Source organism: Sceloporus undulatus, chromosome 7 (assembly GCF_019175285.1).
Source record: "Sceloporus undulatus isolate JIND9_A2432 ecotype Alabama chromosome 7, SceUnd_v1.1, whole genome shotgun sequence".
NCBI classification, from domain to species: Eukaryota; Metazoa; Chordata; class Lepidosauria; order Squamata; family Phrynosomatidae; genus Sceloporus; species Sceloporus undulatus.
Window position 1 is genome coordinate 28,721,773 of NC_056528.1, and position 12,164 is coordinate 28,733,936.

The 12,164-nt window shown below is 45.2% G+C and overlaps 1 protein-coding gene across 1 annotated transcript; it reads left to right on the top strand.

Annotated features, from left to right (window-relative positions):
* The first annotated feature begins 11,340 nt into the window (after window positions 1-11,340).
* LOC121936831 (ubiquitin domain-containing protein TINCR-like) lies at window positions 11,341-11,604 on the top strand. Its single transcript, XM_042479471.1, has one exon. It carries the CDS (start codon window positions 11,341-11,343, stop codon window positions 11,602-11,604), a length of 264 nt encoding a protein of 87 aa, XP_042335405.1.
* Window positions 11,605-12,164: the final 560 nt, after the last annotated feature.

The following is a 12,164-nucleotide window of genomic DNA, read 5'->3' on the forward strand; positions in this document are numbered from 1 at the left end:
TCCTGGATGTTTAATGGGAAATCTGCTAGCAAGGAGGTTGAAGTTGAGGCATGTTGTATAAACATAGAAGGATGATAGGAACCAGATGCAAGAGCAGATAATAGCTACAGCTTGGAAAGGCTGAAAGAACAGGGTGCAAAAAGAAACAGAAGACTGAAAAAATAGCCTTTAAGTTGCAGATGGCAGGATCTAAATCTTAGGATCTTCTGGCTACAGTGGGATTTGGGCTCCATAGCTGGGAAACATTTGTTGTTGTGTGTCTTCAAGTTGTTTCCAACTTATGGCAACCCTAGGGCAGACCTATCATGAGAGTTTCTTGGCAAGTGTCCTGCAAGTTTCTTGCCAAGAGGGGGTTTGCTACTGGCATTTTCTGAGGCTGAGAAAGCGTGTCTTGCTCAGGGTCACCCAATGGGTTTACATGGCTGAATTGGGTTTTTGAATCCCGGACTACAAGTATACCTCTGTTCCTGAAGCAGATGTGTTCCTGGACACTACTTTAACAAAAAAATTGGTACCAGAGATATAAATAATGTGAAGGAAATAGGGTTAAGTTCCTGTGCCTTCTAAAAGAGGCAGAAATAACATGGAAGAAATAGTGTTAAGGTTCCTAAAAGAAGAACAGTTCAATGTATTTCTGTAACTGTTTTGCTAAAAACTCACAGTCTGTGCCCCTGAAATGAAATAACCAGATCCGGTAAACCTTGCATCGGTAAATGAAAACATTGTGAACCCTCTACAGACTGCTTAGAGAGCATTCCCAAATGCATCTAGTGTTGATTTTTGCTTTCACCAACCTTCGTTTCTCCTGATTTCTATTTTGTTGGCCAAACCTTTCCTTTTGGGGGAACTGGTAAGGTAGGCTTATTTGCTCTCCTCTTTTTTCTCTCTTGCATTTGATGCATGCATGCTTTGTTGTGGGCAGGTAGGATTGGCTCTGATAGGATCCCGTTCTTTCCCAGCACAAGTTTTGTTGCATTATTTACTGCAGACGTAGTTGCAACCTGCCACTGAGAGTCAATGTTCCTGTATCCCCCCTTCACCTTTCCCCTGATGCGAATGCTGCTAAAAATGTATACCTACAAAGAGGATGAGGTCCTATTGCTGCAGTCCTGTTGCTGTAGCAAGCTTGTTTTCTGCTGCTCCAGAGACTAGGACCTGGAGCAATGGATTCAAGCGACAGGAAAAGAGATTCCATCTAAACTTTAGGAAGAAATTCCTGATGGTAAGAGCTGTTTTTATGACGCCTTTCTCCCAATAGCCTTTGGAGTCTCTTGCAACTCTATGATTCTATGCTTGTGTTTTCTTGCATGGCAGAATGGAGTTGGACTGGATAGCCTTTGGGGTCTCTTACAACTCTTTATGATTATTTGAGTCCTGTTATTGGGAGTAAAGTGGGATTTGAATGAATAAAATAAATACTTGTGGTTCCCATGGACTGCATTTTGAATCGATTTATTTGAATGTGAACCACAAGTGGGCTGTTTAGGGCAAATGTAGTGTGAACCGCGTTCCGCTGCCGAACTGATCCATCGATTTGGTTTGCAAAGCGACTTATTTCTAAGTGGGGATGTGGCTTTGGAGAGTTTCCAAATGGGGATCGGGGCACAAACGTTGCAAAGAAACAGAGGCTCTCTTATCTAATCTTGCAAAAAGCAACCAGCCGCTGGGGTTTCTAAACACGCCGACAAATCCAGGGAGTGTATTTTGGGTAATGTTCCCAAGTGGGTTGTGATTTCGGTGACAGGGTGACTGCTCCACAGCGAAGGGTGCTGGAGTAGAAAATCCCCCGGGGAGATCCAGATGGTATCCATCCTTGCGGCCCAATGTAACCAGAAATAGCGGAGTGGCGGGTGTCATTTCCTTCTGACATGTTTTGCTTTCAAGTATGGCACGTCCCAGCATCCACACCGCCTCCGCCTCCACCTCTTGCTCACACCTTCTGAGTTTAAAGGCCGGCGAGTTTCCGTCAGCTGGAAACAATCGTGGATCAGGGCTACAATTTTTATTTTTATGGAGGTCCAAGGTTTGGTGACGGTTGTGATATTTGGCGATGTTTAAAAATCTGTTGGGTTTGTAAAAAAAGAAACACAGTCAAATATTTATTGCTTTTGGCCAAAGGTCTATGCCTCAAACTATATCCAAAAACCCCCAACAAAATATACAAGCGTCAGTCGTCTAATCTCAAGCATCCTGCCTATAATCAGAATTTTTTAAGTGCAAAATTGAAAATTCAGAAATTTAATATAAATGATATATTAGCCCGTTGCAAAGCTTGGTTTTGCCTTTCGTCTCAAGTGGAGATGTTAGTGTGAAAGCGCTTATGTGTGTATGTTGGAGAAGAGCGAAACTGGAATAATACTAATACTAATAATGGTCATTATTATTACAATTGGTCCTCTGCATCCATGTTTCTTTCCCCTCTCCACCAATTCAAGCATCTAAGGCTCAGAAATATGTAAATTGCCCCAAGCAAATCTTGATTTTGCCATTTTATATAAAGGGCACCATTTTACCCTGCCACTGTATTTAATGGGACTTGAGCACCCATGGATTTTGGTATCCATGGGTTTGTTTTTTTTAATCAAACCCCACTGGATAAGAAGGGCACATCATCATCATCATCATCATCATTTAGGCTGACTTGTAGAGTGGTGGATTCTCCTTAAGAAAAGTTTGGATGGGCATCTCTCAGGAGTGATTTAGGGCGCATCTACACTGTAGCGCCAATGCAGTTTGACACCACTTTAGCTGCCCTGGTTCCATCCTACAGAGAGCTTGGGCTTTGTAGTTTGGTGAGGCACCAGCATTCTGGGCCGAGGAGGTGAAAGATGTACATCTACGAAGGTAAATCTGCAAAAGATGCCAATCCTTGTAAACCTACAGATCCCAGGATTCCATAAGGTGAAGCGACAGGGCTTGAAGTGGTGTTGAATTGCATTATTTCAGCAGTGCAGATGCACCCTTAAAGTCAGAGGAGTGGACTAAATGCCCTTTGGGTCCCTTCCAATGGTATGGTTTTAGCATTTTGAGCAAGGGAGGGGAATGTTATAGTACTTTAACTGCTCACTTTACACCAGGCGTAATTTTATACGACTCTCGGGTCAGCTGCGCATGTACGCTTCTAGATGCAACACTGACATATCTATATCTATATATATATATATATATAGATAGATAGATATATTAATATATATAGATATATATAGATATATAGATATAGATATAGGTTGCATATCAGTAGTAGGACATCTTGTCCATGTTCTCCAACAAACTGTGCCTTTTGAACCATTACATCTCCTAAAAGGACAGAAATAGAAAGACTTCCATCTGCTAGATACTGTCAGTCAGTATGAACCAACCCTCCTCAATCCGGCACCGTTGCCAGATGTATTGCAACATCTATCATCCCCAGCTAGCATGCCTTGTGATAGCTGGGGATGATGGGAGTTCAGGTGGGATGAGAAAACTGGTATGGGCAGTTCCTGACTAGGTGTGATTTGTTTGTATGGCATTCCCTCCAAACCTGTTGCAAACCTGTTGCTACTGCCAATGCCGTAACCTCGCCATGCTGCTGCACCTCTTTTTAAGCGCTTAATGCTGTGTCTTTTATATACAGAAATGGAGCATTACCTGGCCTGACGGCTTACTACTTAACACGATTAGACCATACCTGTGCAAGATGAAGACAACAAATCCTTAAACCTCTTTGAACACATCCGGATTCTCCATGTTTGGGATTAGGCAGGGAAAAGTGGAACGCCTTGAAACGGCGGGTCGCCGATGTGCTATGATGATTCCTCTTGGACGTCTTCTGACCTTTGCAAAAAAGCCACCAGCTCCGTGTTAGATGGAGATGTTAGCATGAAAGAGGTACATGTATATGAAGGATAAGAGCTAAATCCATATCGTCATCATCATTCAACCTCTGGCATCTGTAACCACAGTTTCACTTACCCGCATCCAGAAGAAAAAGTCTCTCCAGGCATCTTGAGGTCCTTCAAAGTGAATCTATGGTCAACCTGTGGCAGAATTTGACCACAGAGTTGCACTGAAGATATCCAGATGCCTAGAGAAGTTTTCTCTTTACGAATCTGGATGTCTTACAGGACAGTTCTATGGTCAACTTCTGGCAAAAGCTGACCACAGAGTTGCACTGGAGAGCTCCAGATCTCTAGAGAGACCACCTCTTTAGGTCTCTGGAGGTCCTTCAGAGTAATTCTATGGTCAACCTCTGACTGAAGAGACCTCCAGATCTCTAGAGAGACCATCTCTTTAGGCCTCTGGAGGTCCTTCAGAGTAATTCTGTGGTCAACTTCTGGCAGAAGAGACCTCCAGCTCTCTAGAGAGACCATCTCTTTAGGCCTCTGGAGGTCCTTCAGAGTAATTCTATGGTCAACTTCTGGCAGAAGAGACCTCCAGCTCTCTAGAGAGACCACCTCTTTAGGCCTCTGGAGGTCCTTCAGAGTAATTCTATGGTCAACCTCTGACTGAAGAGACCTCCAGCTCTCTAGAGAGACCACCTCTTTAGGTCTCTGGAGGTCCTTCAGAGTAATTCTATGGTCAACCTCTGACTGAAGAGACCTCCAGATCTCTAGAGAGACCACCTCTTTAGGTCTCTGGAGGTACTCCTTCACAGTTCTATGGTCAATTTCTGCCAGAAATATACAGTTTTTGATCTCTGTGATTAGTCTAGGAATGTATTCCCTGAGGGCAGAGGGGCCGGCCGGCCTGAATTATTATTGTTATCATTATCATCATCATCATCATTGCCAGTGTGGCTTAGTGGTTTCAGTGCTGGACTATGAGTCTGGAGACCAGGGTTCAGATCCCTGCTGAACTGTTAAACCCACTGGGTAACCTTGGGCAAGTCACACTCTCCCACCAAAGAAGCAACACGGTTTTACACGACGACGCACAAAACGCTGCCGTTAAAGTGGTCACCAAGAGGCCTCAACGCGCATCTTTTTACTTTGGATGTTTCAGCAACGGTGCATTTCTGATATCGCTTTGGATAAACGTTTGCACAACTACTTGCCATTTCCGCTTTATTTGCGGGATGCTTTAAATGCGCTGTAATCCCGAAAGCAGGAACATTTCCCAGCCTTTCCGGGTGATTTCTCAGCCCTTTTTCTGCACGCAAAGCAGGTAGCCTTCTATCAAACGAGGGCTTCTTCCCTGGTTTTAAGACGCAGTTCTCTTTTTTCTCGTGTGAAACGCAATGATCTCATCGGTTTCGGAGGATTGCTGGCCTCCTTTGTGATGTCTAGTTTCCGCCAGCAGATGACAGTGTGAATTCACAAATCTGGACCCGCTTTTAAAAAAAACGATACCATTTTTTGATATCCCCTTCCTTGCCAAGGAAGAGACGAATCTAATGCGTTCTAATCCTGCCCCACTCCCTCGTTGCGCAGAGGCGAATTAGCGAGTAACATCCAGCTTCCGAAACCGTCCCTCTTCAAGAGAGTTTCCAATTTTCTCTTATTCCTTTATAACAAAAGGAAGTGTGCAAGGTAAAACGTAAGCGCTTTAAGCGGCCCTCTGCTGCAGCCAAGGGAGAAATGGCCTTATCCTAATCTTTATCCTCATTATGCTGAACATCTCTGGGCCGTGACCCTTTTGGAAAAATTCTTTGGCGGTTTTATCTTCTTAGCGGCGTCGGCCTTGTGACAACGGCCCTGCCATGTTGGACTGCACTGTGGCTGTTTGGCGTCAACAGCCTTGCTCCAGTCTTGCAAACTCAGAGCATCCATAGTTGGTTTCGTGGACCCAGTCCACCAGGAGTGCATTCTCTTTCTTTTCCTACAGCCTTCCATTTTACCAGGGTTGTCGCCTTTTCCAATGAGTCGCACCGTCACACAATACATCCAAAGGATGGCAGCCTTCACCTTTGGTATTTGGCATCTAGGGAGAGCTCAAGGCTGGATTTCAAACCCATGACCCACCTTTTGGCCTCATAGCAGTCCCATGGTATCTTTCGAACCCTTTGCCAGTGCCACTTTTCAAATGAAGTAGTTTGCTTTTTTCACACACACACACTTGTCAGACAGTCTGCCTGGTCTGTCATCTATTCTGTTGTCTATCTGTCTATCTAGAAAGTTTGTGTAGTCAGCCGTCTAGTCTGTCTATCCAGTTTATCTGGTCTATTCATCTAGTCTATCTTTTTATCTATTTAGCCCATCCATCCATCCATCCAGTCTGTCTGTCCATCTAGTCTCTTTCTTTTTCTCTCTCTCCATCCATCTTTCCAGTCTATCTAGTATGTCTCTCTGTCTCTCTCTCTATTCAGTCTGTCTATCTGTCTGTAGGTCTTCTCTCTCTCTCTCTCTCTCTCTCTCCATCTCCATCCATCCAGTCTGTTTATCCATCCATCCATCCATCCATCCAGTCTGTCTATTTAGTCAATCTCTCTATGTCCATCTTCTCTCTCTCTCTCTCTCTCCATCCATCTTGTCTGTCTATCTTGTCTGTCTATCTTATCTATCTATCTATCTATCTATCTATCTATCTATCTATCTATCTCCAACCAACCATCTTAGTCTGTCTATCTAGTCTGTCCATCTATATAGCCATCTCTGTCTGTCTGTCTGTCTGTCTGTCTGTCTGTCTGTCTGTCTATCTATCTCTCTATCTCTCTATCTATCTATCTATCTATCTATCTATCTATCCATCCATTTAGGCAAGGCAACCTGTTCTCCTGTCAAACAGCTCTTAGAGTTTTTTTTTAAATCTTCCTAACCTCCCTTCTTTTGGTTTGCCCTTGCCTTCACTGAGGCTGAGAGAGTGTGACTTGTCCAAGGTCACCCGGCAGGTTTCCATAGGCAAGTGGGGACTTGAACCGTGGTCATAGAATCATAGAATCGTAGAGTTGGAAGAGACCACAAGGGCCATCCAGTCTAACCCCATTCTGCCACGCAGGAAATCCAAATCAAAGCATCCCCGACAGATCGCCCAGAGTCATAATCCAATGGTCAGACCACTCCATAGCAAACAAATTTGCTCTGTCTTCAGTGACCATTTTCTTGCTTCCGAGGCACGGAATCCAGTTTTGAAAATGCACAGATGCAAACAAGGAAAGCAACAGACTCCATTCTTAAGCCCAGACTGGCTCCAAGGTTCACTTTCCAACAGATGTTCTTGATTATGCCAGCTTTGCACAGCGATTAAGATTTGATGGATTGGTTTTTCTTCTTCTTGCTTTCTGCTTTTTTTGGAGGGGTATTTAAAAATCCACTTTTCCTTGCTCTGCTTACCCCTCTCCTTTACAATACGTGGTGAGAAATCTTCTCTCTCCCCTCGGTTGCCCCTGTAATCTGGACTCCTCTGCAAATCTTCCAGCTGCTGCTAGCTAGCTTTGCAAAGCCTTTCATCTCTGACTTCGGTGTTGCATGGAGCAGTTTTTTAAGACCTTGCTGGTTCATTCCTCATCTCTGTGGTAGTGAGCCTTCATTCCTTTCTTGGTGGGTTTTGAGGTTGGATGGTCACCTGGATTCTTACACTGGCAGCGGTTTGGATTAGATGACCTCTGGGGTTCCCACCGCATTTAAGACATCTATGAGCTTTTCTAAGGAGTGTCTCTTAACCAATCTTGGATGCATTCCTCTTTCTCTGCCATGACTCCATCTACCTTCAGATATTTAAACAGGGCTCTCATGTCACCCTATAAGCTTCTCTTCTCCAGGCAAAACATCCCCAGGTCCCTAAGTCTCTCCTCATAGGGCTTTATAGTTTTCAGGTCTTCCTCCTCTGGACACGCTCCATCTGGTCCACATCCTTCTTGAATTGTGGTGCCCAGAAGTGGACGCAATATTCCAAGTGAGGTCTTTGTAAAGTAGAATAGAGTGGCACTATTCCTTCCCTCGATCTACACTCTGTACTTCTATTGATGCAGCCTAGAATCGCGTTGGCTTTTTTTGCGGCCACGTCACACTCTTGGCTCAGGGTTCAGCTTGTGGCCTACTAAGACCGCTAGATCCTTTTCGCATGGACTGTTATGCACGTGATGTCCAATGTCATAGTTAACGTACATTAGGTACGTTATGTACAATGGCATAGTAAAATGGCCTCCCTTATACAAAATGGCAAAATCAAGGTTTGCGTACTACTTACTCCGAGATCCCTTTCACAATACAGTCAGCCTTTCTTATCCACTGATTTTTTTTATCCACGGATCCAAGCATCCATGGATTGAAAATATGTTTAAAAAGTATAAATTCCAAATAGCAAACCTTGATTTTCCATTTTATATAAGCGACACCATTTTGCTATGCCATTATATTTAATGGGACTTGAGCATCCATGGATTGTGTTATCCACAGGGAGTTGTGAAACCAAACCCCAGCGGATAACAAGGACCCACTGTAATAAGCAATATATAACGCTGGTTTTGGAAAACCGGGGTCAGGAAGGGCTCCTTGAATCTGCTCTGGTTGTTAGTCCAAACTCCAAGATGCCAGTCCATTTCCTCCCATAAGAGTCCAGAATGAGCTACACTGACCTTTGAGAGGGATGCTGACAAGGACTCTAAAACCCATCCGCCTGTGGTGCATCCAAGCTCAGGATAGACGCCATGCACATTTGGCACAGAAGGGACTGGAAGGAGGTTGGTGCGACTGTAACCGTCTCTCCCCCCTTCCCTCCATCCTTTCTGGGTATTATTTACAAATCAAATCCAATCTTATTGACTTAACACTGTTCCCCATTCGCAAAGACAAACAAGAGGCAGGTGCATGAGCATCGCAGGAGAAGCCGGCATTAGGAAAAAACAAGGCGAGCAATTTAAAACCAAGGCAGGCTCAAAGAGATAACATGAGCATATCTCTGAAAGGGGGAAGGCATCGCATCAATATTCATAAAAGGGCTGGCATGAGATACCTTCTATCCACCCCACTTTGCAGCATCTTCTCCAAGGCCTTGAAAAATGGGCTGTCCAGACACACACAGATAACTTTTTCCTAGACATGGTTTCTGCATTGGTGGGGCTCATCCACGCTGGGTTATAGTCCAACCTTTAAATGAGTGATCCAAAGGGTCCATCTCTCTCTTCCCCCAAGAAGCTTGGCATCTAAGGGGACGAAATGGATTGGCGCCTTGGATAGCTCCTTTAAGGTTTGGATGAAAAACCAGAGTGGGTTCGGTAAGCAAAGAGCCCTTACCTACACCTCTTTTCCAAAGCCCAAATTATATTGCTTACTACTGCGGAAGGGATCTTGGAGCGGAACATGAGCCAACAGCTTGATACAGCAGCTAAAAAAGCCAATGTGATTCTAGGCTGCACACATAGGAGTATAATGTCTGGATCAAGGGATGGTATAGTGCAGTGATGGTGAACCTTTTAGAGGCTGAGTGCCCAAACTGCAACCCAAAACCCACTTATTTATTGCCAAGTGCCATGTCCCTCTGGCTTTCTAGTAACAAACACTGGCAAACTCTGTGCTGGGGCGATGGCACATGTGCCCACAGAGAGGGCTCTGAGTGCCACCTCTGGCACGCGTGCGATAGGTTCGCCATCACTGGTATAGTGCCACTTAGGTCAAGCCTCATCTAGAATATGGTATCTAGTACCACAATTCAAGAAGGATGTTGAGAACCTGGAACATGTCCAAAGTTGGGCAACCAAAATGGTGGAAGGTCTGGAAACCACCAAGCCCTATGAGGAGCGGCTTAGGAAGCGGGAATGTTTTGCCTATGGACAAGAAGGTCAAGAGGTGACATGATAGTCCTGTTTAAATATTTGAAGGTATGTCGTGTTGTGGATGGAGCAAGCTTTGTTTTCTGCTGCTCCAGAGACTTGAAAATGGAGCCATGGATTCAAACTACAGGAAAAGAGATTCCAGCTCAACATTAGGAAGAACTTCTTGACCATAAGAGCTGTTCGGCAGTGGAAGACGCTCCCTCGGAGAGCGGTGAAGTCTCCTTCTTTGGAGGTTTTTCAACAGAGGATGGATGGCCATCCATCAGGGATGCTTTGATTGTGAGTTCCTGCATGGCAGAGGGATGGATTGGATGACCCTTGGGGTCCCTTCCAACTCTACAATGGGATTTGAGCTTCCATGGACTTTGCTATCCACGGTGGCTCCTGGAACCAAACCCTGGCGGATACCAAGTGCCCGCCGTACCTCTAAAAATGCCAGTTTCCTCATACTTCTGCTAAATATCCAAGGATCCCACCAGCATATGGTTTTCAAATGGAAGCTCTAAATTGGCTTGAAGGGAGAGCAATCCGCTCTCCTTGCATTTAACCTGCAGAGGCCGCCCGCAACTCCTGACGCAAATTGCTCCGGACAGTTAATAAAAAGTCCTTAGGCAAGAAACGGCAGTAGTTAATCTCCCACCCTTTCTTTCGGCCGTCCCCTTGCTTTTTAATAACGGCGTAATGAAAAATTCAAAATTAATTGGAATCGGCGTCGGGGACGCTCGCACACGCTCCCGAGTCTCCAAGTTTTCAGACTCAGCTGCCGGGAGAAGTGGAGAAACCAGAGAAAGAAGAAGAAACTGTCTCTGTATTTTTATCCCCTCTTCCTGTCTTGCTTTTGCCAGCTTTGTGGTTCAGTTCAACAGGTGTGGTTCATTCCTGCCATTCAACAGGTGTAGTCTTTTTCTTGCAGTTCACCGTGTGCAGTTTCTTGTTTCAGTTCAAGAACAAAGTTTCGTCCTGTGATTCAACGCGGGCTGTTTCTTCTTGCAATTCAACAGGTGAAGTTTCTTCCTGCAGTTCAACACATGCAGCTTCTTCTTGCACTTCAACAGGTGTAGTTCTTTCCTGCAGTTTTTCCCCTGTAACATCTTCCTGCAGTTCAACAAATGTAGGTTCTTCCTGCAAGGCAACAGGTGCAGCATCTTCCTGCAATTCAAATCGACTAGTTTCTTCCTGTAATTCAACAAGTGTAGTTTCTTCCTGCAGTAGAACAGGTGAAGCTTCTTTCTGAAAATCAATAGATGTAGTATCTTCCTGCAATGCAATAGGTGTAGTTTCTTCCTACAATTCAATCAGTGTAGCTTCTCTTTGCAATACGACAGGTCTAGTTTCTTCCTTAGGGCTGCCATAATCAGAAATGACTGGAAGGCAACCACAACCATCCAGGGAATTGACCGATGGGAATGCATGCTCTGTCTTTGCATCTGCCCCAAGTGACCCGTGATGCTCCCGAGACGGGAAGGTGAGCACTTTTGCTGGCATCCCAAACATGTGATTTCCACAGCTGTCAGGAACCGGTTAGGCCAGACCGGGAAGGGTGTCGTTCTTTTTTTTCCGAAACCCGTCCTGGGAGTTTCACCCCTTGTCTGCTGCGCGCTGCTCTCCTCGGCGTCCGTCTCGGTCCCTGCTCTGCTTTGTGAAGGAGAATGGAGACCCTCCGGAGAAGCCTTTCCCGGTGGAAGAAGTACCACATCAAAGTCCATGTGGCCGAAGAGGACGTCCTCCTCCCGCTGACCGTCCGGCCCACCAACACCATGATGGACCTGCGGGCCCTCTTGGTCAAGGAGGGCATCACCTCTTGGAAAAAGACGTTTTATTACAACGCTCAGCAGCTGGCGGAGGACGAAACGGTGAAAGAGGCCAAGATCCAAAACGGTTCTGTTCTTCTACTCATCAATGACAAAAGGTAGGGGTTTTATTTATTGCTCCTCTTTATTGGTTAGGTGCCTTTGAGTTGTGTTTGACCTCTTGGCAAGATTTGCTCAGAGGAGGGTGCGCCTTTGCATTTGCCATCCTCTGAGGCTGAGAGAGTGCGACCTGCTCATCAGTCACATACTTGTTCTTTTGTTGTCGTTGTTGTTCCTTCATGTTCTTTCCAACATAGGGCGACCCTAAGGTGTACCCTACGATGGGGTTTTCATGGCAAGATTTGTTCAGAGGTTTGTCCTTACCTTCCCCTGAGGCTGAGAGAGTGTGACTTGCCCAAGGCCACCCAGTGGGTTTCATGGCCTAGGGGAGAATTGAACCCTGGTCTCCAGAGTCATAGTACAACATTCAAAGTTATTACTCCTTTTGTTGTTGTTGTCGTGTGACTTCAACTTGTTTCTGGCTTGTGCCGACCCTATCGGGAGGTTTTCTCAACAAGATTTGCTCAGAGGAGGGTTTGCCTTGGCTGTCCTCTGAGGCTGAGAGAGTGTGACTTGCTCATCAGTGACATACTTATTACTATTGTTGTTATGTGCCTCCAAGT